Below are 24,706 nucleotides of genomic sequence, written 5' to 3'. Positions count from 1 at the left end.
CTCGCGGCGGGCTCCGGTCCCGGGAGCCGCGGTCCGGCCGTCTCTGGTCAGGCGGCACGCTGGGCGCCTCACCGGAAGCGCGGGCCTCCGTGGTGCGGCGGCCAACCCCCGCCCCCCGCCCCCCACCCCACGTGGTTGGAGGTTTCCAGAAGCGTAGCCGCCGCGATCGCCACCGCCGCCGCCGCCGCCGCTGTGCCGCGCAGCTCCGGGGCCCGTCGGCTGTCTGGTCTCTGCCCTCGTACTCCCTCCGTCCAGCCGCCATGATAAGCGCCAGCAGAGCCGCGGCCGCGCGTCTCGTGGGCACCGCAGCCTCCCGGAGTCCCGCGGCCGCCCGCCACCAGGTGAGGAACCGCCATGCCTTCCGGAGGGGGCTCGGGGCCGCGACTTGGGTGAGGCAGGCCGTGCGGTTCGGGGTCGGACTCCAGGAGAGATCCGGAGCGGAGGGAGGTAACGGCCCTCGGGGGGTCAGTGCCGCGGGCCCTGGTGAGGGCCTTCACCCCGGCCGGGCTCTGCTGAGTCACAATGCCTGGCGTTCTGGAGTCTTGACCCCGCTAGTGGGCCAGGTAGCGGTCCTCCTGACCGCGCGTGTGGCGCAGGGGATGTGGTCTGTCGGAAGGCAGAACTACCCGCTGGGGTCTGTTTCCTTGAGAGCCGAAGGACGCCCCAGCTGTTTTTTTTTTTTTGGAGGTAGGGTGTCTTTGTAGGCCTGGCTGCCCGGGAACTGACTCCGTAGACTTCCCAGAGACCCGCCCGCCCGTCCGTCTCTGCGTCCCCGTGGTGTGCACCACCACGCCTGGCTCCAACCTTAGAGACTCTTTTTGGGGGGGCGGGGGAGGCCTTCGATTTGCTTGTGGATTTGTAATAGAAAAGGATTTCGGATCTTGTTCTGAAATAAGAAAAAGTAACGACTTTGGAGGACGAGACCTGTAGCTCTCCCAAGTAGTTGTTCGGCAGGGGCAGTGCAGGTGTGTCTCCGCGGCACAAGCTGTGAGTTTACTTGTTGTGAGACAGGGTCTCGCTACGTATCCGTGGTTGTCCTGGAACTTATCTAGGCCAGGCCTGCTTCTCTGGCTTTCAAGTGTTGGAATTAAAGGTGTTTGCCACCAGGCCCCGACACTGTAAACTAATTTTGAGTTTCTGGAATAGCAGCTCCTTAATCAGGTCTTCTCCAGCACTTGTTCCCCCACCCCAGGGGGGAGTTGGCGGGGGGAGGCGAATCCCTACCTTCCAGGTTGTCATGACTTTGAAGGACACTTAATATATATGGTTTCTTGTTGGTAAAAGCCAGAGTTGCTTGTAAGCTTTCCATGCTTAGCTTGTCACAGAAAGTCTCTATTGCAATGTAATTCTTTTTTTTTTTCCCCCTTTAAATTCTAGGGTTTTTTGAGACAGGGTTTCAGTATAGCCCTGGCTGTCCTGGGGCTCTGTAGCCCCCGCTGGCCTTAAACTTACAGACCTGCCTTCCTCTGCCTCCCCAGTGTTGGGATTAAAGGCATGTGCCACCACCTCCTCCTGGCTGTTTGTTTGTTTGTTTTTGTAACTTAAGACACTTTTATGTTTGCCTATTTTTACCTGACAGTCTGAAAAACTTATAGATATGTGATAGATATGTAGCTATATCTACCTATATGTATTACATACTAAGGTTTCTTCATTGTGTGCTTTATACAGGCTACTGCTTAATCCTAAAGTTTGCATGTGTTTATCAGAGTAATAATTGGAAAAAGCCCAAGTTTACTTGTAGTTGATGGCTGATGCAATTTTTTTTCCCCCTTCAGGATAGCTGGAATGGCCTTAGTCATGAAGCTTTTAGATGTGTTTCAAGAAGGGATTATGCGTAAGTATAACTTGAGTTTCTTTGAGAGAAAACATATTAATTGAACCCTGGACTGTAATCTGTACATTTTGTTAATAATTTTTTCTATATAGCTTTATTTGTATTTGTAGTTTATGAAATGTGCCACTTTTTAAAAAATAATTTTTATTTCATGTGCATTAGTGTTTTGCCTACATGTGTGATGGTGCCAGATCCCCTGGAACTGGAGTTATAGACAGTTGTGAGCTGCTGTGTGGGTGCTGGGAATTGAACCCAGGTCCTCTGGAAGAGTAGCTAGTGCTCTTAACATCTGAGCCACCTCGAGCCCCTGAAATGTGCCACTGTTAACAACACCAACATAAAACACAGTTCTTCCTCTTATGTTGGAAACTACTGTTAAGATAACCATGGTATTTTAAATTTCTTGCAGATCAGAGGCAATTAAGGGTGCTGTTGTTGGTATTGACTTGGGTACTACCAACTCCTGTGTGGCAGTTATGGAGGGCAAACAAGCAAAGGTGAGTGTGAAAAACCTGGAAGCCTGGGGTCATTAGGTATCCGGTCTGGCACTGGCTGCTTAGGAAGGCTGAATCCGAGCCAGACATGGTGGTACACACATTTAGGCGGGGGATCTCTGAGTTTGAGGCCAGCCTGGGCTATAGAGAGGAACCCCCCCCCCACCCCCGTGCTTAATCCAATTTTGTGCTGGTTTTTCTTTTCAGACACTGTATGTCCTAGGCTAGCCTCATTACAGTTACTAGCTGCTACTCCAGACTTCTAGTTTGCATTTTAAAGTTGCTCTTACTTATTTATTTATTTTAGGCTTTAGGAATTAACCGTTGGATATTGATAATTGAATGAATGCAACTTTCCAGAATAGGATGTAAATGTGTTTTCTAGAGGTGGAGGTGGTAGTACTATTAGAGAACTTGAAGAGCAAGGCTTAAGGTGTCTTAGTAGAGGTTGTTGGAGACCCCTCAGGACACACAGAGCATCTGCAATTCTACAGTTGGGGCTGCTCATTCTTGGCCCTTCGTGCCTCTTCTTTCCCATGCCCTTGTCTGAAACAGTTTGGGCTATGTAGAGGGGTCTGGCTTGTTTGGTACTAACAGAGAAGCCCTCCTTAGTCCTGATTTTGCTGCTTATCCTTTTTCCCCCTGGTTTCCGAAACTTCAGCTTCCACGTACATTTAACAAGACTAGGCATATTCGGGGTGGTGTGGCCGTGCATTTGAATGGATGCAGTGCGGCACTCCCGGCAGTCAGGCACGCCAGGTCGCTGTGTCGTCTGTCTGTCCTTTCGGCGTTCGGTTCGTGACTTGAGTTGTGGCTGTACCTTAGATCACTGCTACGAAGAGGCCAGTGATGGCTAGTGTCTCAACCATCCACTGTCTTTGGGAATTTTAGGTCCTGGAGAATGCCGAAGGTGCCAGAACTACCCCTTCTGTTGTTGCCTTTACAGCAGATGGAGAACGGCTTGTTGGCATGCCAGCAAAGCGACAGGCTGTCACAAACCCAAACAATACATTTTATGCTACTAAGCGTCTAATTGGACGTCGCTATGATGACCCCGAAGTACAGAAAGACACGTGAGTAATAGGAAAAACAACAGAGTGCTCTGATCACGGTCCTGTGAACACCTTAGTCACTTTCATCATTATTCTGGGAGAAGTTCTCCTCTCCACCAAAAGAGTAAACAGTTTTTAAAAGCTCATTTGTGCTTTCACAGATTAGTTTTTGTTTTATTCACATTATGGTAATATGTTAAGATACATTAAGGTTTGTGAGACATTCCTGAGCGATGCTTATCACCATCAGTCATGTAAGGCTGGTAATGGCATATTTTATATTGTGCATCCTTAAGTTATTTACATGTATGTATGCACAGTCCTTTGCTTTCTGTTATTACTGTTAGTTTGAGACAGGGTTTCTCTGTGTAGCCCTTGGCTATCCTGGAACTCAGCCTGTAGACCAGGCTGTCCCTGACCTCAGAGATCCGCCTGCCTCTGCCTCCTGAGTGCTGGGATTATTTATTAACATTTTTGTTTGTGGGTTTTTTCATCCTCCCTCGAATGAGTGGAGGTGGAGGTCAGAGTACACCTTGCAGGATTCTGTTCTGTTCTTCTACCATGTGGGTCCTGGGCATTGAAGAGCAATTAGGCTTGGCAATATGAGCCTTTACTTTACTCACTGGCCAAGTTTCTTTTTTTTTTTTTTGTTTTTTGTTTTTTTGTTTTTTGTTTTTTAATAATCTTATTTATTTTTGGTTTTTGGAGACAGGATTTCTCTGTAGTTCTGGCTGTCATGGAACTCGCTCTATAGCCCAGGCTGGCCTCAAACTCACAGAGCTCCACCTGCTTCTGCCTTCTGAAAGCTGGGATTAAAGGTGTGCCCCACCAAGCCTGGCTGTGTAGAGATTTTTAATATGCGCATGCTTTCTTTTTTGTGTGTCATGCATGTGACTACTTTGTCATTTTCTTTCTTTCTTTTTTTTTTTTTTTAAGATTTATTTATTTATTATATATGTAGTGTTCTGTCTGCATGTATGCCGGTAGGCCAGAAGTGAGTGCCAGATCTCATTACAGATGGTTGTGATCCGTCATGTGGTTGCTGGGAATTGAACTCAGGACCTCCAGAAGAACAGCCAATGCTCTTAACCAACCTCTGAGCCATCTCTCCAGCCCCTACTTTGTCATATTCAAGTAGGACTGCCAAGATAATTTTTGAAACAATTGCAAAAATCATCAGGCTCATATTTTTACATGATAATAATTAAAAAGATTTTTTAATTTAAAAAGTCTCTAGAAATTATCATTTGTTGGCCATCTTTTTCTTTTCTTTTTTTTTAATTTGAAATGGGTAGATATATGATGGCCTTGCTGTGATAAGTCTCACTGCCAGTCAAGTCTTCTCTTCCCACCCCCTCTGGGGTTTCTCTGTGTATCCCTGGTCATCCTGGAACTCACTCTGTAGACCTGGCTGGCCTCAAACTCAGAAATGGTCTGCCTCTGCCTTGTGAATGCGGATATCAAGGTCGTTCAACACCACCGCCCAGCCAGTGTTCTTACACAGTTCTTTCTGTCTTTCAGTAAGAATGTTCCCTTTAAAATTGTCCGTGCCTCTAATGGCGATGCCTGGGTTGAGGCTCACGGGAAACTCTATTCTCCAAGTCAGATTGGGGCGTTTGTGCTGATGAAGATGAAAGAGACTGCGGGTGAGTGGAAGTAGTTCATTCTGGGAAACTAGAAGTAGGGTGTTCCTCTGAGTTTACAGATTCGTGCGCTCTAGATCAATTGTGGGGTCAGAAGCTCTGCACAGGAAGTTTAGGAATGGCAAAACTTGGGGACTTTAATCTGCACTTACTCTGCAGATTGAGTTTAATTTCCCTAATGGTGCCTGCTGCTGTCACTTTTTTAGTAGGGGCAGTGTAGTGTTTGTTAATGCAGAAAGCTACCATTAAACTTCAGTCGAAAGATCATTCGATGTTGATGAATCTTGGCTGAAATGCTAAAGGTAATTTGGAGTTTCTAGCCTATACCACCTCTGCTGCTGAGTTACCCAAAAATACTTCCCAGACCTCCAGACATTTTGGGAATGGGTTGCGAGTGACTGCACCCCGGGCTGCCTGAGTGTCTGATACTATAGTTGCAGCCTCCGAAATGCTAACAGTGATGAGACTAAATTTCATACTGTAGTCCAGGCTGGCTTTGCACTGATTTTTGTAGCCAAGGCTGGCCTCAAACTTGTGATGGTCTTCCTACCTCAGCTTTCTGAGTGCCAAGATTATAGGCTTGAGTTGTGTAACCCATGACAGCCTTGAACTCGTCTGCCTCTCTGGTGCCAGATTATAGGGGTACAGTACAGTGCTCAGTGTTTCCTACATGGTCTGTCTGCATGCTAGGCTACAAAGGAGGTAAGTGTTGTTTGTTTTTCCACAAAAGGATGAAAGATGGAATATTAGGCTTCATTAGTAATTTTGATGCTTATTTTTTTTTCTGACATAGTGCCACAATTGAATTTTATTTAATTCTTTTCCAGAAAATTACTTGGGTCACACAGCAAAAAATGCTGTGATCACTGTCCCTGCTTATTTCAATGATTCACAGCGACAGGTAAAGTTAATTATACCTCTTTTTTGCCTGGAGGAAAAAAGTTGACAAAGTTAAAGGATGGAAAGATACATTTATTTCTACTTTCTCTAGGCCACTAAGGATGCTGGCCAGATATCGGGGCTAAATGTGCTTCGAGTGATTAATGAACCTACAGCTGCTGCTTTGGCCTATGGCCTGGACAAGTCTGAAGATAAAGTGTAAGTTAATAAAGTAAATATTCTTACCTGAATAAAGGTTTTTATGTAATATTTACTACATTTTTAAAGTGTGGGTGCAATGTGCCATGCCATGCATGTGGAGGTCAGAAGATAAAATGTGTGAGCTGGCTTTTGCCTTTTTCCAAAATGGCCCTTGGGTCAGGTTGTCAGGCTTGGCAGCAAATGCCCTCACCCTTTTTCGAGACAGGGTTTCTCTATGTAGTTTTGGTACCTGTCCTGGATCTTGCTCTGTAGACCATACTGGCCTCAAACTCACAGATCCACCTGCCTCTGCCTCCCGAGTGCTGGGATTAAAGGTGTGCGCCACCACTGCCTGGAGCCCTCACCCTTTCTAAAGATTACGTTTTGTTTTGTTTTGTTTTTTATTTGGAGACAAGGTTTCTCGGTGTAGTTTTGTTGCCTGTCCTGGATCTTGCTCAGTAGACCAGGTGCCACCACCACCCGGCTAAAAAATTACAAATGTGTTTCTTTGGGTCTATACATATTATTGCACACATCCTCAGAGATGTCAGATTCCTGGAGCTTAAATTATAGATGGTTGTGGCTACCTGCTGTATTGGTACTGGTAATCAAACTGGTCCCTCCTGTGTGCAGATGGAGGTCAGAGGGCAACTGGGAGGGATTAATTCTCTCCATCATTTAGGTTCGGGGATTGAATCAGGCTTGGAACTAAGGATCTTTACCTGCTAAAAAAGACTTCTTGCCAGCCTTTGTGCTATAAATAGTTTTGGGGGGGGTTGTTTTGATTTTTTCCCCCCAAGATAGGGTTTTGCTGGCATCCCTGCCTGTCCTGGAACTCTGTACACCAGGCTGGCCCTGAACTCAGATCCTTCTGCCTCTTCCTCCTCAGTGCTAGGATCAAGGCTGTGCAACACCACCACTAAGCTTGTGCTGTGTGTTAACCTGAACTGTGAACCAAGTTATAAAAGCTACAAGATTTATCCTATATTATTTCCATTTCATAGGGTAAAAACATTATACTTACATTAAAAATGTACTTCCTTTATTCTCTCCAAATTTGTATGTATGTTCTGTGTTATTCATTCAAGACCATTTTACTGTTGGGATCCTTGACAATTGTAATTTTGTTGTTATGAGTGTTGATAAATACTTCAGGAATCATGGTTTGTATGGTATTTTAGTTGTTTCTTTGTTACCAATGTCATTTTAACAGACATGTCATTTAGGGTTGCTAGATTTCAAAATTACTAAATATTTCTAAATTAATCTTTGGTTGTTATAATAGGTTTTGCTTCTTAAGGCTTTAAAAATTGATTTGTTTTGGCTTTTTTCCTTTCTAGCATTGCTGTGTATGATTTAGGTGGTGGGACCTTTGACATTTCTATCCTGGAAATTCAGAAAGGAGTATTTGAGGTGAAATCCACCAATGGGGACACTTTCTTAGGCGGTGAAGACTTTGACCAAGCATTGTTACGGCATATTGTCAAGGAGTTCAAGAGAGAGGTTAGTTACCATTGTGGTTAATGAGTAGGCTTTTGTGGGGGAGGTTCAGAATTTTATGTTCAGATTGTTCTTTTGCTTTCTGAGTAGGTTTTTTTTGTTTTTGTTTTTGCACTAAGGTAACTAAATACATTCATGTTCATGGGTAAACTGAACCATTTTAGTTATAGCGCCCTAGATTGGGAACAAAAGAAGTATATTGGTTACAGTATTGGAGAATTTTAGGAACTCTGAATTGAGAGACCTTGAGCTTGGAAGAGTTGATGGGAGTTCAGTCTACTGATGATAGATCAGAGAACTTACTAATGCTAGGTTATTTTTTCAGGTAGTAATGTGTATGTGTGGGGTGTGTGTGTGTGTGTTTCAGGATAGGGTTTCTCTGTGTAGTCTATAGTCTAGGCTGTCCTGGAACTCTAGACCAGGCTGAACTAGAATTCAAAGAGATCCACCTGCCTCTGCCTTGAAAGTGCTGGGATTAAAGGAGTGTACTATCTCCACCCATTTCTATCCACTAGCCCTCAAAGCCTCATGATTTGTGTTCCTTTTTATTATAAAGGGCTGTTCCCTTCATAAATAAAGTATCTTCTGTATCATTGCCATTTCTATTAATTGTCTCATGAATCCTATTTGTAGACAGGGGTTGATTTGACCAAAGACAACATGGCACTTCAGAGGGTTCGGGAAGCTGCTGAGAAGGCCAAGTGTGAACTCTCTTCATCTGTGCAGGTGAGACATGGACAAATCCGAACAGTAGATATTTTTAGCCTAACTTTATCTGAATAGTATATTCTAATTGACCTAATGTCAGTGTAGCCTCTGTACAGTTTTCTGTTCGCTAAAAACCTTGAGCCAGAGAATGTGATGTTCAGTTCTTTTTAGTGAATGAGGTAGATTTTTATGCATGTGGATCTTTTGCCTGCATGTATGTATATCTGTACTACTTGTGTGCTTTGTTCCTGCAGAGGCTAGAACAAGGTGTTAGATCCTCTGGAACTGCTATGTTCGTGCTGGGGATTGAACCTAGGTTCTCTGGAAGAGCAGCCAGTGCTCTTAACCACTGAGTCATCTCTCCAGCCCTGAGAAAAAAACATTTTTTTAATTTTATTTTATGTGCATTGGTGTTTTGGCCTGCATTCATGTCTGTATGCAGGTGTCAGACTCCCTGGAACTAGAGTTACAGGCAGTTGTGAGCTGCCATGTGGCTACTAGGAATTGAACCTGAGTCCTCCAGAAGAATAGCAAGTGCTCAACTGCTGAGCTATCTCTAGCCTCTGAGCTAAACATTTTTAATAAGAACTTAGAGTTCTGATTTGAACAAAATTGGATATTTTAAGTTAGAACTGGGGATTTTCTTTTCCTTCCTTTTTTTGGGGGACAGTTTTACTATATAGCCCCATCCCCTCAAACTCAGAATTCTGTCTGTCTCTGCCATCTTAGTGCTGGGATTAAAGGTATGCATCACCACATCCAATAAGATGAGGATTTATAGAGCAGATGGTAGAGGACTTAGCTAACATGTATAGTCTTTGGGGTTACATCCTCACAATGAAAAAAGGAAAGCTTGGTGGGGTAGTTGAGGCTAGAGTATTACCAGAGCAAGCCTGGGTCCATAGTGGGTTCTAGCCAGCTTGTGCTGTGTGATATGACTGTCTCAAAAAAGGGGAAAAGTAGGTTTATTTCATTGGGGCTAGTGATTGAACCCAGGGTCTCAGCATTTGCTAGGCCCATCTCTATATCCCCCACCCTTAAAGCATTGATTAAAAATCCATGGTGATGCCTGTAATCTTAGGAATCAAGCAAGGAAGGTCTTAGATTTGAACTAGCCTGAGTAATACAGATCTCATCATCCCTCCAAAAAAGGCAAGGCATTAATAAAAGCAGTGTGGCAAATTAGAATTATTAACTTGAAAATTAATGTTTTAGCATTAATGTACTACATTATGAATTATATGAATTGCTAGTTCTCTGTCATTTAATATATTGGATCACCATTTTAGAAAGTGAGCTGTGAAAATAAAATCTGCCTCTCGTCTGAAGGCAAGTTGCCCTTTGAAGGACAGATTTGGTCCACCTCTGAGCTCTGGGCTTGTTGACCTCAGTTCTGAGAGGTGAAGCTTCCCTGTCTTAACCACCAAGTAGACTAGTGTAAAGTCTAGGTTGCAGGCTCACCAGGGTAGAACTTGAATGGTCTAATCCTGTGACTGCTTTGGGTTGTTAGATTACTAGGAGGAGGTTATGGTAGCTGTTGGGTAAGTGGTTGTTGCTAACTAACTTGTTGAACCTGAATGCTGTCTACATAATCTTCCTTTGGGTTATGCCCTAGCTCCCAAACCTTCACTGCTGTAAGTGGCTGTGAGGTGTACATAATCATCATGGGTATTGATGTCATTTTCCTGCCGAGTGACAACTTGTGTGACGTAATAACTTTTAGGGTTGTGGTTTAGAGGATGTGAACTTGCCAGTAGAGAGAAATATATAGATCTTAGAATCTGATACTGAGAGAAGATGTTGGTTACTTCTACGTGGCTGAATCTTACTGAGGGATATTTTGTGGCTTTTAGCACTTTAGCAAAATATATTTAGCAAAGTCAGTGTGACTTTAAAAATCTGTGATTGAAAATCTGTAAAGTAAATCTTTAGGAGCATCACAGCAGACTTATTAATAGTTTACTTTGGAAAGATGAATATTAACATCAGCCAGGCTTGTGATAACACAAGCTTTTAGTCCTAGTACTTGGAAGGCAGAGGCAGACAAGACAGGTCGCTGAGTTCAAAGCTACAGAAGATTTTATTTTATTTTATTTTATTTTAATTTCATTCTGTGTGTATGGGTGTTTCACCTGCTTTCATGTATGGCTGTGCTACATGCATGCCTGGTGCCTGCAGAAGTCAGAAGAGGGTATCAGGTGCAACTAGACTCACAGATGTTGTGAACTGCCAAGTGGGTGCTGGGAATTAAACTGGTCTTCTGCAAAAGCAGACAGTGTTTGTTTTGTTTTCTTTGTGTCGCCCTGCCAGTCCTAGAACTCACTCTGTAGAACAGGCTGGCATCGGCTTGCCTCTGCCCCCCAAGTGCTGGGATTAAACATGTGCACCACCACACCTGCCTTGAAGCAGTTTGTGTTCTTAAACCACTGAGGGATCTCTCCAGCCCCACTCCTAAGGTTCTTAGCTGGGTGGTTGGGTTTTTTTTGTTGTTGTTTTTCTAACCAGAGCTGAGGACAGAACCCAGGGCCTTGCGCTTGCTAGGCAAGCACTCTACCACTGAGCTAAGTCCCCAACCCCTAGCTGTGTGGTTTTAAATGAATTGTTTCACTTCTTTTTTTAACTGGCAAATGAGGCTGCGTGGTAACTTCCTCTTAGAATTGTGAGGTTTGCTAGATCAATGCATACATAAATGCTTAGGAAAACTACTTAAAAGGTGGTGGCATGCAGCATGTTAAGGAAAGGATAGTTTTGAGGTGCCTGGGAAGAGATGGTTCATTCATTGAGAGCAGGTTTTTAGTTTTGCTTTTGCTTTTATTTATTTATTTTTTTTCCTTTGGTTTTTCAAGACAGGGTTTCTCCGTGTAGTTTGGGTGCCTGCCCTGGATCTCTCTCTGTAGCCTTGAACTCACAGAGATCCGCCTGGCTCTGCCTCCCGAGTGCTGGGATCAGAGGCGTGCACCACCACCACCTGGCCTGTTTTTTTTTCTTTTTGGTTCCCAGCACCTACACAAAGCAGCACTTGCCTGTATCTCCAGTTCATGGAATCTGACACCCTAATCTGGCTTCTGTTGACACGTGCACCTGTGCAGCAAACATACATATATGTAGACCAGGCTGGTCTCCAACTCAAGAGATCCACCTGCCCTGTCTCCTGAGTGCTGGATTTTTAAAGGGGAGTGGGGCAGTATGTATAAGGCTCTGGGGTTAATAGCTGGGTACAGATGGAGGAGATGACATTTGCGCCTTTCCTGGAACTCAATCTGTAGCTCAGGCTGGCCTTAAACTCACAGAGATCCACCTGGCTCTGCCTCCCAGTGCTGGGATCAAAGGCGTGCGCCACCACCGCCCGGTGAAATTTAAATTTTTATTTATTTTAACAGTTTAAAGTCCTTAGTTACATGTTGCTGGTGATTGCCAAATTGACACTTGTTGGCAACTCTGCCAGGTAGTATATTGATGTTACTAGTTTTGTTTCCTGATATGTCACTGAAGTTTTTAAAAAAAAATTTTTTTTTTGTCAGTATTCTTTCAAGCCATATCCAACACCATTTATATAGATACTGAGTATTTGACCATCTAATGTACTTTGCCCTGGAGAGAAGTGCTTAAGAACTCAGTTTTTTGCCAGGCAGTGGTGGCACACACCTTTAATCCCAGCACTCTGGAGTCAGAGGCAGGTGGATCTCTGAGTTTGAGGATGGCAAGAACTAAACAGAAACCTTGTCTTGAAAAACAATAAAAAGGGACTCAAGTTTCTCTTAGGCTATCTATTATATTGGCCATTGACAGCATAATACTAACTAGGTAAGTTTTTATTAAGGTGTTTTTTTATAAGTACATAATATGTTCATCATATCGAATTTATTTATTTATTTCCCCCAAGACAGGGTTTCTCTGTGTAGCTTTGCGCCAAAGGATCTCACTCTGTAGACCAGACTGGCCTCAAATTCACTAAGATCACCTGCCACTGCTTCCTGAGTGCTGGGATTAAAGGCATGCTGCGCCACATATGTTTGATTACACACATGACCCCAAGCTATGGGACTTGAAACTTATTGGATTTTAGTTATTACCTGTTCTCTATGGATGTAGTGGCAGTACAAGTCAGATATCTTGAGTCAAGGTCTCTTGCAGCTTGATGATTGAATGTATGATTTTCTGAGGGCTTAGGTTGCAGGCAGTGCCAACATATCCAGTGTACATTGGTCCTGGTTTTTCTAAGAGCATCTGTAACACTAATTTCTTAGAACTTGGTCTGCATATATTAAGAGGTAATGGAGAACATTCCTCTTGTTTCTGATTTCTCATCATTTCCTGCCCGTTAGGGTTTCTCTGTGTAACAGTCCTGGCTGTCCTAGAACTTGCTCTGTAGACCAGGCTAGAATTCTCATCAGAGATCCACCTGCCTCTGTCTTCCAAGTGCTGGGATCAAAGGCATGCACAGTTACCACCTGACGATTAAGAACATTTTTATTTATGCATATGGGATTTCTTTTTTTATTTTATTTTATTTTTAATGTATAGGGAGAGGTGAGTGCAAGTACCAATGGAGGCTAGAAGAGAGTATCAGACTCCCCAAAACTGGAAGTGTGGGTAGTTAGCTACCTCGCGTAGGTGCTAGGAATTCAATTCAAGTCCTCTGCCAAAACAGCAAGCATTCTTAACTACTAAGTGCAGACATGGGATAAAATTTTGGTTTTTCGAGACAGGGTTTCTCTGTGTAGCTTTGCGCCTTTCCTGGAACTCACTTGGTAGCCCAGGCTGGCCTCGAACTCAGAGATCTGCCTGGCTCTGCCTCCCGAGTGCTGGGATTAAAGGCGTGTGCCACCACTGCCCGGCTTTTTAAAAAAATATTTATTTTTATTTTATTTGCATTTGTGTTTTGCCTGCATGTATGTATGAGAGCATTGGATTCTCTGGAACTAGAGATACAGACAGTTGTGAGCTGCCATGTGGGTGCTGGGAATTGAACCTGGGTCATCTGGCAGAACAGTCAGTGCTCTTAACCACTGAGCCATCTCTCCAGCCCCCTGGGATAATTTTTAAACTCAGTGTGAAAGACCATCCCTCACACACAGTATGGACCTTTTTATCTTTTTCTTTCTCTTTTTGTTTTTTGTTTTGGTTTCTCTCTCTCTCTCTCTCTCTCTCTCTCTCTCTCTCTCTCTGTGTGTGTGTCTGTGTGTGTCTGTGTCTGTGTGTCTGTGTCTGTGTCTGTTTGGTTTCTCTGTGTAATGGCTCTGGCTGTCCTGGAACTCACTCTGTAGACCAGGCTGGCCTCAAACTCAGAGATCCCGCCTGCCTCTGCCTCCTGGGTGCTGCGATTAAAGGTGTGTGCCACCACCTCCCAGCCACAGAGTGTTTCTTAAAGATCTTTTTTGCCAGGACACATCTGTCAAATGATAATTTAAGCTTATCTGCCCCAGTCTTCATTATTAGTATGTAGAGATTCCATTGAAGTAGATTTCAGCATATTTCTCCCGCATCTTAGAAATTTAGTGAGGCTGACTCTGTGCTCTCTAAGTCTTATCCTAAGGTATAGTCTTGACCTTATTTGGAGTATTAAAGTATTAATCTCCCTACTGACTTGTAGTTAAATATTTTCTGTGTAGACTGACATCAACTTGCCATATCTTACAATGGATGCTTCTGGACCCAAGCATTTGAATATGAAGCTGACTCGAGCTCAGTTTGAAGGAATTGTCACAGATCTAATCAAGAGGACTATTGCTCCATGCCAGAAAGCTATGCAAGATGCAGAAGTCAGCAAGAGTGACATAGGAGAAGTGATTCTGGTTGGTGGCATGACGAGGATGCCCAAGGTATGTACTCATAGTATTCCTCCATAGGGAAAAGAATTAATGCATAGTTTATGTTGTGTATGGACATGAATATGATCCATTCTACCTGGTTACGTGAAAGGGGATGAGACTAACCTCATCAAAAAGTGCTTTTAGCTGGGTTTAGTGGCTCACTCCTGTAATCTCCGTACTTAAGAGGCTAAGGATGGTCTTGTTCCAGGCAAGACCCAGCTACAGAGTGACACTCTGTCCCACCAAAAAACCTTTTTAGTTTTGTGGGGTGTTTGGGGTTTTTGTTTTGTTTTTGAGACAGGGTTTCTCTGTGTAGCTTTGGAGCCATTCCTGGAACCACTCACTCTGTAGACCAGGCTGACTTTGAACTCAGAGGTCTACCTGCCTCTGCCTACAAGTGCTGGGATTAAAGGTGTGTGCCACCATCACCTGGCTAGTTTATTTTAATTAAAAGTGCAAGAATAGCAGGGAGAATCTTAAACCAGTCTTGCTTGTAAAGATGATGTTGTCGAGCCTTGATGATACAGTCTTTCCCTAGAGATGTTGTGGGCACGTCTTCCCACACAGCACTTGGGGCCACTTGCATTTCTGCAACACTGGTTTGTGCGATGATGCATTATGAACACATCATTCTGAAAACGTGTAGAGAAGTAGTGACTGAGCACAGACCGCTGAAGGGGCAGTTGCTCCTTGGAAGCTGGATAGAATTATCTCGGGCCCAAGTTAATGATGTGGTTACTGCTTTTGATGGTGATTGGTGGGTGGTTTTGTTTCTCTGTTGAAACGCTGGGATATTGGAATATGGGTACAGAATAAATTTAGACCTAGGACTCTGGTCCGGGGGACACATTGGCCTCGAACTCTGAGAGATCTGCCTTAGACTGTATTTTATAATCCCTTGCCTTGTGCCTTCTGTTTCAAATGATTAATGTCCTCTGGGAAGCCAGGTAATTGAAGCAAACTAGTCTCTAAGTGGACAGTGAGTGAGATACTCCTAAGCTGTCAAACATGAACAAGAAGTCTGCATTCTTGGATCTGAGTCCATCTGATTGTGATCTGGCTGGCATCTTAGTGCTCTGTGTCACTCCAGCAGTTGTCTGTGGGTGGGCTAACAAGTTCTTTCTCCTCGGTGTATAGGTTCAGCAGACTGTGCAAGATCTTTTTGGCAGAGCCCCAAGTAAAGCTGTTAATCCTGATGAGGCGGTAGCTATCGGAGCTGCCATTCAGGGAGGTGTGCTGGCTGGTGATGTCACAGATGTGCTACTCCTAGATGTCACTCCCCTCTCTCTGGGTATTGAGACTCTAGGAGGTGTCTTTACCAAACTTATTAATAGGAACACCACCATTCCAACCAAAAAGAGCCAGGTAAGAGCCATCCTCTCTCGTAACAGAAGTTTAAAGTTGTATGAGTGGTATGCTTGCAGCCACTTTATAAACTTTTTTAAACTTTCTTTCTAAATCCACATTTGCTGTGGCTGGCTTGAGACTCCTGTGTTTCAGGGTTTTGTTTTGCTACTGAATTCTCTGTATTATTCTTCTGTTATCAGAAGCAAATTATAAAAGGCCTGGTGGCTAGGGACATGGGACTAGGTAGGCTTGATTTCAGGGTGAATGATAGGGACTGGATTGTGTATTACCAAACAGGGATGGATGGGCACTGCATGGTCTTGGATGAAAAAATATTTCTTGTGAATTGGGTCATCCCAAAACTGGGGAAGTTAAGGTATGAAAATTGAGTTTGAGAACTGCTTGGACCATGTAGTGTGACCATGTCTCAAATTGTTTAATATTTCAAACTTACTCAGTCTTGCGTTTTTCTAGGGAAATCTATCAGTGGTATTTGTGCAGTGATGTATTTATTTGTCAACACATCATTCTGAAAAAAGTATGTGATGACTTTTTATGACTGAGCACATGATACCTGTCTCTGATCCTGTTTCCCTGGACTAGCAAACCAGTATTTTAAACCCTTGTTTTGATGCCTTAAACTTTAAAAGTGTCATCGTGTACAACTTGTTTAGCTGAAACAATGGCCATTGTGTGCCCTTTTATACTAATCGTATCCCTACCTTTGTAGAGGTATACGGCTTTGTTCTGAGAGTAATATACATTAGGAATCATCCAGTATTAGAATGTGAATTTCTCTGGTTACCCATGTCTGTATAATTACATTAGATTACCAACTAAGGAGGTTTTCTTCCTCCCTAGGTATTTTCTACCGCTGCTGATGGACAAACTCAAGTAGAAATTAAAGTCTGTCAGGGAGAGCGAGAGATGGCTGGAGACAACAAACTTCTAGGACAGTTTACTTTGGTAGGTATTTTGAATCTGAATACCATGCTGTTTGGTCCTGTAGCTTGCAAAGTTGACAGATAGTATTCTAACTTCTCCATACTGCTGACATACAGGAATACTGTTTTTGTTTGTTTGTTTGCCAGAGCTGAGGACCGAACCCAGGACCTTAGCAAGCGCTCTACCACTGAGCTAAATCCCTGATCCAGTTTTTGTTTTTTAACTATTTATCTACTAAGGTTTTATTTTACCATATGGATTTTTGTTTGTTTGTTTGTTTGCTTGTATGTCTGTGCACCAAATACAGACAGTACCTTCTAAGGCTAGAAGAGGTTGTCACATCCCCTGGAATTGGAATTAGAGACAGTTGGCTGCCATGTGGATGCTGGGAATTCAGCTTGGGTCCTCTGGAACAGCAGCCAGTGCTCTTAATCACCGAGCCATCTCCCCAGCCCATACTGTTATTTTCAAAAAACAGTTTTCAAGTTTCTTCATTCACTGTGAACTCTAGGCACATACAGCTATTAGTCATTTACTACTTGAAGCCCAGTTGATTTCAGAAAGTGCTAAAATTACTACATCAGGCTGGAGAGATGGCTCAGTGCTTAAGAGCACCATCTGCTCTTCCAAAGGTCCTGAGTTCAATTCCCAGCAACCACATGGGATCTGGTGCCCCTCTTCTGGTTGGCAGGGATACATGCAGACAGAATAATGTATACATAATAAATAAATAAATAAATCTTTAAAACTACTACATCACCTAAAATCTCAAGTTGTTTGTACATTAAGTGAAGATAGCACTTGTTTTAGGAAGCAAGTGGTTGGTTATCCTGTTTGGAAATGGGAACACACGAGCCTCTGAAAGAAGCTCACTCTGGATATTTATTTTAGATTGGAATTCCTCCAGCCCCTCGTGGAGTCCCTCAAATTGAAGTCACATTTGACATTGATGCCAATGGGATCGTACATGTTTCTGCTAAAGATAAAGGAACAGGACGTGAGCAACAGAGTGAGTATTCACAGGCTGAATGAGGTATGAGGCTAGGGACTTAGTCTAGGAGTCCCTTCCAGTATATGTGATGCCCTGGGTTTAGTTACCATCAAGGAAAACTAAGGTGGCTGCACTATTTCCAGGTGTCAGAGCTAGCTGCCTTTGTATACGTGTATGGATGCTTGCTTGCATGTATTTCTGGTACCTTGTGCATGTCTGATGCACTGGGGCTGGAATTATGGACAGTTATGATCTGTCATGTGGATGCTAGGAATCTTGAACCCGGGCCTTCTGCAAGGACAAGTGCTTTTAAGCACTGAACATCCCCCTGCAACCCCTCCTTATCTTTTTTTTGGGGGGGGGGTAAGGATAGCTGCCACTTTTAAAGCTTATAATTGCAGAAATAAATTTCTGGGTTTTGGGGTTTTTTTTGTTTTTGAGACAGGGTCTCACTTTGTATCCCTGGTTGGCCTAGAACTTGGCTGCATAGACCAGGCTGGCCTCAAACAATGAAAGATCTGAATGCCTCTTTCTTCCAATGCTGAGATCTCCGAATTATATTTTTATAAGTTATCATTAGGAGGGGGCAAACAGGCAAGCCTGACTTTGATCTTTTTATAGTATTTACTTACAAGACAATGAAGATTAACATTCATAATTTAAGTCATTCAGATTATTTACTTCAATGGTGGGGTGTTTGAGGGGCGGGGGAACGACTTCAGATGCCGGCTTCCTGAGTGTTGGGATTGAAGGTATGCACCATGTCTACTGTAATGTTACTTCTCAGTGCAGTAAAGGAGGGAACTAAAGAGGGTTTCTTTCATTGACTCCAGTTGTGATCCAGTCTTCCGGTGGACTAAGCAAAGATGATATTGAAAATATGGTTAAAAACGCAGAGAAATATGCTGAGGAAGACCGGAGAAAGAAGGTGATTATTTCTGCTGAACTTGTTAAAGCTGACAATAGACCACGGGCAGGTCGCTGATCTTGAGTTTCTCATCTCCTATTCTTACTTTAATTTGTAATTTGATTAATATGAGATACACCATGTAGTCGGGATGGTTCCACAACCTTACCCTTTCTCAGCCTCCCCAGTACCTGGGATTAAGGGCATATACTGGGTTTTTAGATTGTTCTCTTACATCTTCCACTGTCAAAATTCCCATGTCAGAAAGGCCAAGTCAACTTTCTCGGGTGCTTCTGAGTACAGTTGTTGTTGTTTTACTGTTAATCTATGTGGCAAGTAACTTACTGTCTCGCTTGCTATAGAAGTTAAGGAAACTTGGTGATTGGAAAGTCAGTTACATTAAACTCACGATTTTTCAAAGGAACGTGTTGAAGCAGTTAATATGGCTGAAGGAATTATTCATGACACAGAAACCAAGATGGAAGAATTCAAGGACCAGTTACCTGCTGATGAGGTAAGTTATTTGAAATAATTGAAGAGAATGTTCACCAATTCATTGAAGCTGGTTTTCCTTTGGGTTTGATAGTGATTTAGTTGGGTTTGATAGTGATTCGGTTTTTTAAAAAAATATGAATAAAGGGTAGAGGTGGGAGGGCAAAAGTTAAAAGTTTGACTAGTAAACTACATGTAATGAGACAGCTAGAAAAAGGATTTTTATTTTATTGTATTTTGTTTTGCCTTTTCCAGTGCAACAAGCTAAAGGAAGAGATTTCCAAAATGAGAGAACTCCTTGCTCGAAAGGACAGTGAAACAGGAGAAAACATTCGACAGGCGGCCTCTTCACTTCAGCAGGCATCATTGAAACTCTTTGAGATGGCATATAAAAAGGTACAAGGGCTGCAGGGCTATTTTGGTCCATGTTACAGGGAAAGGCAGAGGAATCCCATAGTGTGCAAGGCAGAGGAGAGAATGGTCAATACAAGATGAGGTGTGTTGAACAGAGCAAACCATTAGGCCTAATGTGAAATCTTAGTGATTCTCAAACACTTTCTCAACAGATGGCATCTGAGCGGGAAGGTTCTGGAAGTTCGGGTACCGGGGAGCAGAAGGAAGATCAGAAGGAGGAGAAACAGTAATAGTGGCAGTGCATTGTGGAGCCGGAAGTACAACATGCCATGAAGCTTGGGAGTAAAGGGACTTCCTGAGCACAAAGGGGCAACTTCAGTCTTTTACTGTGTTTTTGCAGTATTCTATATATAATTTCCTTAATATATAAGTTTAGTGGCAATTAGCTAACTCATTTAATGGGTGATGAATTCAGCAATAGCAGGTTCATACTGTTCTGTCACTAGCCTGTTATTTTCAGCCGCATGTAAAAGGGGTGGGATGGGGCTGTGTACCAATCATCATTAAGGTAGATCTGGCTTGTGCTGAAGTGGCCATGTTTTCAAGGTATAAAACCCATTTCATATCCAGTGGAGGGAATCTGTCATGGACCTTGAATTGAGACTATATATAGATCCTTGTTGGCCAAGAGTACCGCTATAAAGAATGGCCTCTGTGTATGTGGGTGGTCCTTCAACTGAGGCCTTGCAAGACTAAGCTACCTGTGCCATGGTCTGTAGGTGCAGAAGCTAGGTCAATGGATAACAGCTGTGTTAGCCATAACTTCATAACTGTGAAGTCTCTCGTGGTCCTACGTTTCTAGATATATCCTCTTGGCTGACCTATGTCTGGCACCTATATCCTTGATGATTGTTCTTTTCATCCATTCTGGATTTTTTTTTTTTTTTTTAAATAAAATTCCAACATCATCTTGATTTCCTTTAAATGTCAGTAGTTTCAGGACCTTGACTACACTATCAGTTTGCATGCAGGGAGAAATGAAAATGACTTCCTAACACCAGCTAAAAGTGTGAACACACTGACGATGTGGAGGTCTAATACAATATATTGGCATGCATGCTGATGCAGAAGGACACCCAGGGCTACAAAGTGAAACCCTGTCTCTAAGGACTGGTACAAACAAATCTAGTTGTAGTCATCTATCTAGGAAAAATACTAAGCAAGTGCTGTTTGCAGCTTTAGTTGGTTTAAGGCAAACAGTGTCATTGGTATGAAGTCCTAATGTCTGATTTCTGAGACTTGGAACAGGTGCCCAAAGTTCTTCTGTTCTACTTTTCCATCCTTGATGTGTTTTCACAGCTCTGTCCTGAGAAAGATCACTTTGAATACGTGTGTGTGTGTGTGTGTGTGTGTGTGTCTGTCTGTCTGTCTGTCTGTCTGCAGTTATGTACACAAGCGCTGACCCATGGAGCTGTAGGCAGCCGAACCCTAACAGTTGTGCTGTAAAAAGCTGTATGTGCTGTTGATCTTTTTCTACACAAACCCCTTAATTTTTTGAGGCAGGATCTATGTAGTGTCCTGGGATTAAAGGCCTGTACCACCAAACCCATCTGCTTTCAAAAATATTTGGAGACAGAACAGAAATCCACAACTCATTAATATGTGGACAAAAAAAAAGAAAAAGATAGGGCCGGGCCAGGTGATGGTGGTGCACATCTTTAATCTCATCACTCATGAGGCAGAGCCAGGATCTCTTGAGTTAGAAGCCAGCCTGGTCTACAGAGTGAGATCCAGGACAGGCACCAAAACTACACAGTAAAACCCTGTCTTGATAAAAACAAAAGATGTAGACAAAACAACCAGTGGTGTTTCAGTCCAAGATTGAAAGGTAAATGCCTCAGCTGAAGCAAGCAATTCCAATTTCTATGTTCTGATGGAGCCCCTTAGGTTGTTGAATGATTCATACCCATGTTGGAAAGCAAACTATTTTATTGTAAGTTTTCCCTTTTAAAGTGATTGATTAGACCCTCTTCCTCTAATCTTTCTAGGCTTGGTTTTATAGCAAGGTAATGCTAAAACTTCAGGTTGTTCATCTCAAACTTTTTTAATAAAAAATGTTAGCAAAGTACATACAGATTCATGTACTTTCTAAGCTACCACTTGAATTGTCCTAAGTCTTAAATTAAAAAAAAAAATGTTACAGTTGTGTCTGTGGTGTGTACATACATGCCATAGCACACCTTATGGGAGTTGATTCTCTCAACCCTGTGGATTTCCAGGGATGGAACTCAGATCATTGGTGTTTGCAGCAAAAACTTTTACCTGCTGAACCATCGTCTTGTTGGATTAGTCCAGTTTTAATCTTTTAGATTGCCTTTTTCCACGGCAGTCAGATGTTACATGAACGTCCTGGTCAAAGCTGTTAGAAATGTCTATAGGCTTTACATAATCTGGCTACCTTTTTTAAAAAAAATTTGAATTTGTTTTAGGTTTATCTTCTGCCCAAATGTTTGCAACAGGTAAGTGGCTCTAGTGCTCAGGTCAGGAGTCATCAGATTGCCTGGAACTGGAGTTGTGAAGGTTATGAGCCACCATGTGGATGCTGGGAACAGAATCTAGGTCCTTTGGCAAGAACAAGTGCTCTTGACCAGCCCCAAGATTTCACTTTGTCTTAAACTGTGACCTTTGTCTTGGTGGTTGTCTTTTAAAAAAAAAAAAAAAAAAAAATTCCATTTTGTCCAGTGGTTACTTTTCCAGAGGACCTTGGTTTTGATTGCCCACACTGACACAACCACAATTCCAGGAGATCAGGCACCCTCTGGCTACCTCAGACACCAGGAATGCATGAGACACTTTAGTACAGGCAAAAACACATGCATACATTGTAGAGATTAACCCATCTGTAGTAGTGGGTGCAACTTTATCAAACCCAGAAACTAGGTTTTTGACAGTCTTGCTTAGCCTCCTGAGTGCTAAGGTCATAAGCATGTATCATCACACCTGCCTGAATTTATTTTGTTGTCTTTAGAGAGTGAACCTAGGGCTTCAAACCACTAGAAGTAAATCTCCCAGCACATAAAAGGTATTTTGTGTGTTGCTGGGGATCAAACTCGACTTTGCCTTGGGCACGATTTATTGACAGCCCAACTAAGACAACAGTTTTTTGTTGGTATGTGTTTTGTTTGAGGGACTGCAAGTGAAGGATGGCCTTGAATTTCTGATCTCCCAGCCTTAGCCTCCCAAGTGTTCATTCACCACCTAGTTTATGGGGTGCTAGAGATTGAGCCCAGCCTCATGTACACTTAAAAACATGCAATTTACCAACAGAGCTACATCCTTAGCCTTTGTGTTTCTTGAAGACAGGTAAGAGGGCCATTATTAAAGTTTCCGGCTACCCCTGAACTCAAGGGTTTAGTGGTCTTCCTGCTTCAGCACCCCAAATACATCTCAAGTGCACACAACACCATGCTCAGAAAGATCAAAGGGTTTTGTGTTGTTGTTTGGTTGCTGCTGTTTTGTAACTCCTATAACGGTTTTCTCTAGCTCTGGCTGTCCTGGAACTCACACTGTAGACTAGGCTGGCCTCAAGTTCAGAGGCCCACCTACCTCTGCCAAAGAACCCTGGTATTAAAGGCATGAGCCTGGTTTAGGAAAAAGTTCTTAACTAGGAAAGGAATAATAAAGAGAAATTAAAACCAAAGCATGGGTGATATTTCCTGGGCAACACAATTTGAATGGCCAGTAGAAGTAGCAATCCTGTTGGTCTGTTTAGTACTGGCATGATGATCTGCCTGGAGGCTGGAAAGGCCCAAGACTGACAGCTATCAAATTTCTTCTTGCTGCATCATCCAAATAAGTCAGCAGAGAAGGCAAGGAATTGAGCTTGTGGCCTCCAGCCCTTTAATATTAGCTTTGATCCATTCAGGAGGCTATAACCCATATCCCCCTTTAGGTCCTACCACTTAACAGATGGGAGATCTATTCAAGCCATAGCACTCAAACTTCCTAGGCAAATAAGGAATCTTTGTAAGTTTCTCATTATGCTATTTACATGAATGGATTAACTTTAAAATCTTCAAATCTCTTAGAGAAGCTGTAATATAACAAAACACAATAGTATAGTAGAACACTTGTCATACAGATTTCATTAGGATTTTGTTGCCTTGCACATCCCACACCTGATGGTTAACCCTAAGTATTTCGGCATGCATTTTACATGATCTCCACAATTACCAAGCTCAGGAAAATTACCATTGATACAACACTTTATATTAAAACTCCCATCAAGCATGTGGTGGCTCACACCTGAAATCCCAGCATCTAAGAGGCTGGGGGATTCACCAAGTTTGGAGCCAGCATTGACCACAGAACCTGTCCTGAAACAATAAAAGCAATCCCTTCAATAGAGCATAGGACCACATCAATCCCAAAGCAAACTCAATCTAAAGTTCTTTAAGTTTTTGTCTCAGAGGTGGAGATTAGAAACAACAGTAGTGGTCTGTAACGTGAAAAACTCCTTGCAAAGGGGACTTCAGCCAGTCTCTGGGCACTGAACATTTTTGGAGACGTTTTGTTTTCTTTTTGGAGACAGTTTCTCTGCATAGCCCTAGCTGTCCTGGAACTAACTCTAGACCAGGCTGGCCTCAAACTTAGAGATCCACCTGCCTCCAACTCCTGAGTGCTGGGATCAAAGGTGTGCATCACCAACTGCCCTGCTCCCACTGGGCTTTTTAAATTATTCATTATAGACAGGGTCTCAACCCAGGCTGCCTTAAACCTACTCTGAAGCTTGGGCAGCCCTTGAACTCAAGATCCTCCTGCCTCATTCTTTGAAGAATAGAAAATTTAGGCCATGTATGATCCTACCCTTCCCTTGCCACCCAAGCACAATTTTTGGTTTCCTTGTTTGAGATAGGATTAAAATACAGTACCAGTGCAGCTGCGACTGGCTATAGACTAGCTAAACTACAGGTATGCACCACCAAGCCAGTTGGGTTTTTTTTGTTTGTTTGTTTTCCCACCCCCAGTAATACAGTTCAGATCCAGAGTTTTGCTCATGCAAGACAAGTGTTCTACAACTGAGGTATATCCCTATTACAGGACTCTAGTTGGGGCGGAAAAGCAAACAAACATGTAACCCACCCCCACCAAGGGTTGCAGATACAGCACATATAGCAGGTAGTAGAGTGTTCCCTAGCATCCTCAAGGCCAAGGTAACAGGCGTTCGTTTTATTAACATACTTAATGATGAATTGTTTACATTCAACCCCTGGCCATATGCCTGTTTTTTTTTTTTTTTTTTCCATACGAGGCACCAGCTGCGTGTTCAATTCAGACACTACCCAGAGTTAGCACTAGATCCCACAAGAGCAGTCTCTAGGCCTACCCCCACTTTGGATATGTAGTAAGAAGAGTTCCAGGTTGAAACCTGTGCATCTGACAAACTGGGAATCCTTCTTGCTGGGTTTGATAACTTGATAGATGACTCAGAACTCAAGGAAACACTTTATCCACTCCAGAGGATGTTACAAAAGATACAGAAT

At 43.0% G+C, this 24,706-nt stretch overlaps 1 protein-coding gene and 2 non-coding genes across 3 annotated transcripts; all 3 read left to right on the top strand.

Annotated features, from left to right (window-relative positions):
* The first annotated feature begins 121 nt into the window (after positions 1-121).
* Hspa9 (heat shock protein family A (Hsp70) member 9) lies at positions 122-20,880 on the top strand. Its single transcript, XM_036204994.1, has 17 exons — positions 122-341; positions 1,779-1,837; positions 2,247-2,334; positions 3,223-3,404; positions 4,905-5,029; positions 5,854-5,927; positions 6,018-6,124; positions 7,447-7,609; positions 8,240-8,332; positions 13,927-14,136; positions 15,265-15,492; positions 16,336-16,440; positions 17,311-17,428; positions 18,244-18,338; positions 18,739-18,831; positions 19,065-19,205; positions 19,376-20,880. Exons 1-17 carry the CDS (start codon positions 261-263, stop codon positions 19,451-19,453), a joined length of 2,040 nt encoding a protein of 679 aa, XP_036060887.1. The 5' UTR covers positions 122-260; the 3' UTR covers positions 19,454-20,880.
* LOC118595084 lies at positions 14,731-14,793 on the top strand. Its single transcript, XR_004946459.1, has one exon. It is a non-coding gene; the product is annotated as a small nucleolar RNA SNORD63 (small nucleolar RNA).
* LOC118595083 lies at positions 15,970-16,042 on the top strand. Its single transcript, XR_004946458.1, has one exon. It is a non-coding gene; the product is annotated as a small nucleolar RNA SNORD63 (small nucleolar RNA).
* Positions 20,881-24,706: the final 3,826 nt, after the last annotated feature.

The sequence above is a fragment of the Onychomys torridus genome, chromosome 13 (assembly GCF_903995425.1).
Source record: "Onychomys torridus chromosome 13, mOncTor1.1, whole genome shotgun sequence".
Taxonomy (NCBI): Eukaryota; Metazoa; Chordata; class Mammalia; order Rodentia; family Cricetidae; genus Onychomys; species Onychomys torridus.
Note: the sequence above shows the minus strand (reverse complement) of the source record. Positions and strands in the feature narration are given on the sequence as shown.

Coding starts and splice junctions, on each gene's coding strand:
- Hspa9 (XM_036204994.1), top strand. CDS start 261: ATGATAAGCGCCAGCAGAGCCGCGGCCGCGCGTCTCGTGGGCACCGCA. Junction 1,838..2,246: donor GTTTCAAGAAGGGATTATGC/GTAAGTATAACT, acceptor AATTTCTTGCAG/ATCAGAGGCAATTAAGGGTG. Junction 3,405..4,904: donor CCCGAAGTACAGAAAGACAC/GTGAGTAATAGG, acceptor TCTGTCTTTCAG/TAAGAATGTTCCCTTTAAAA.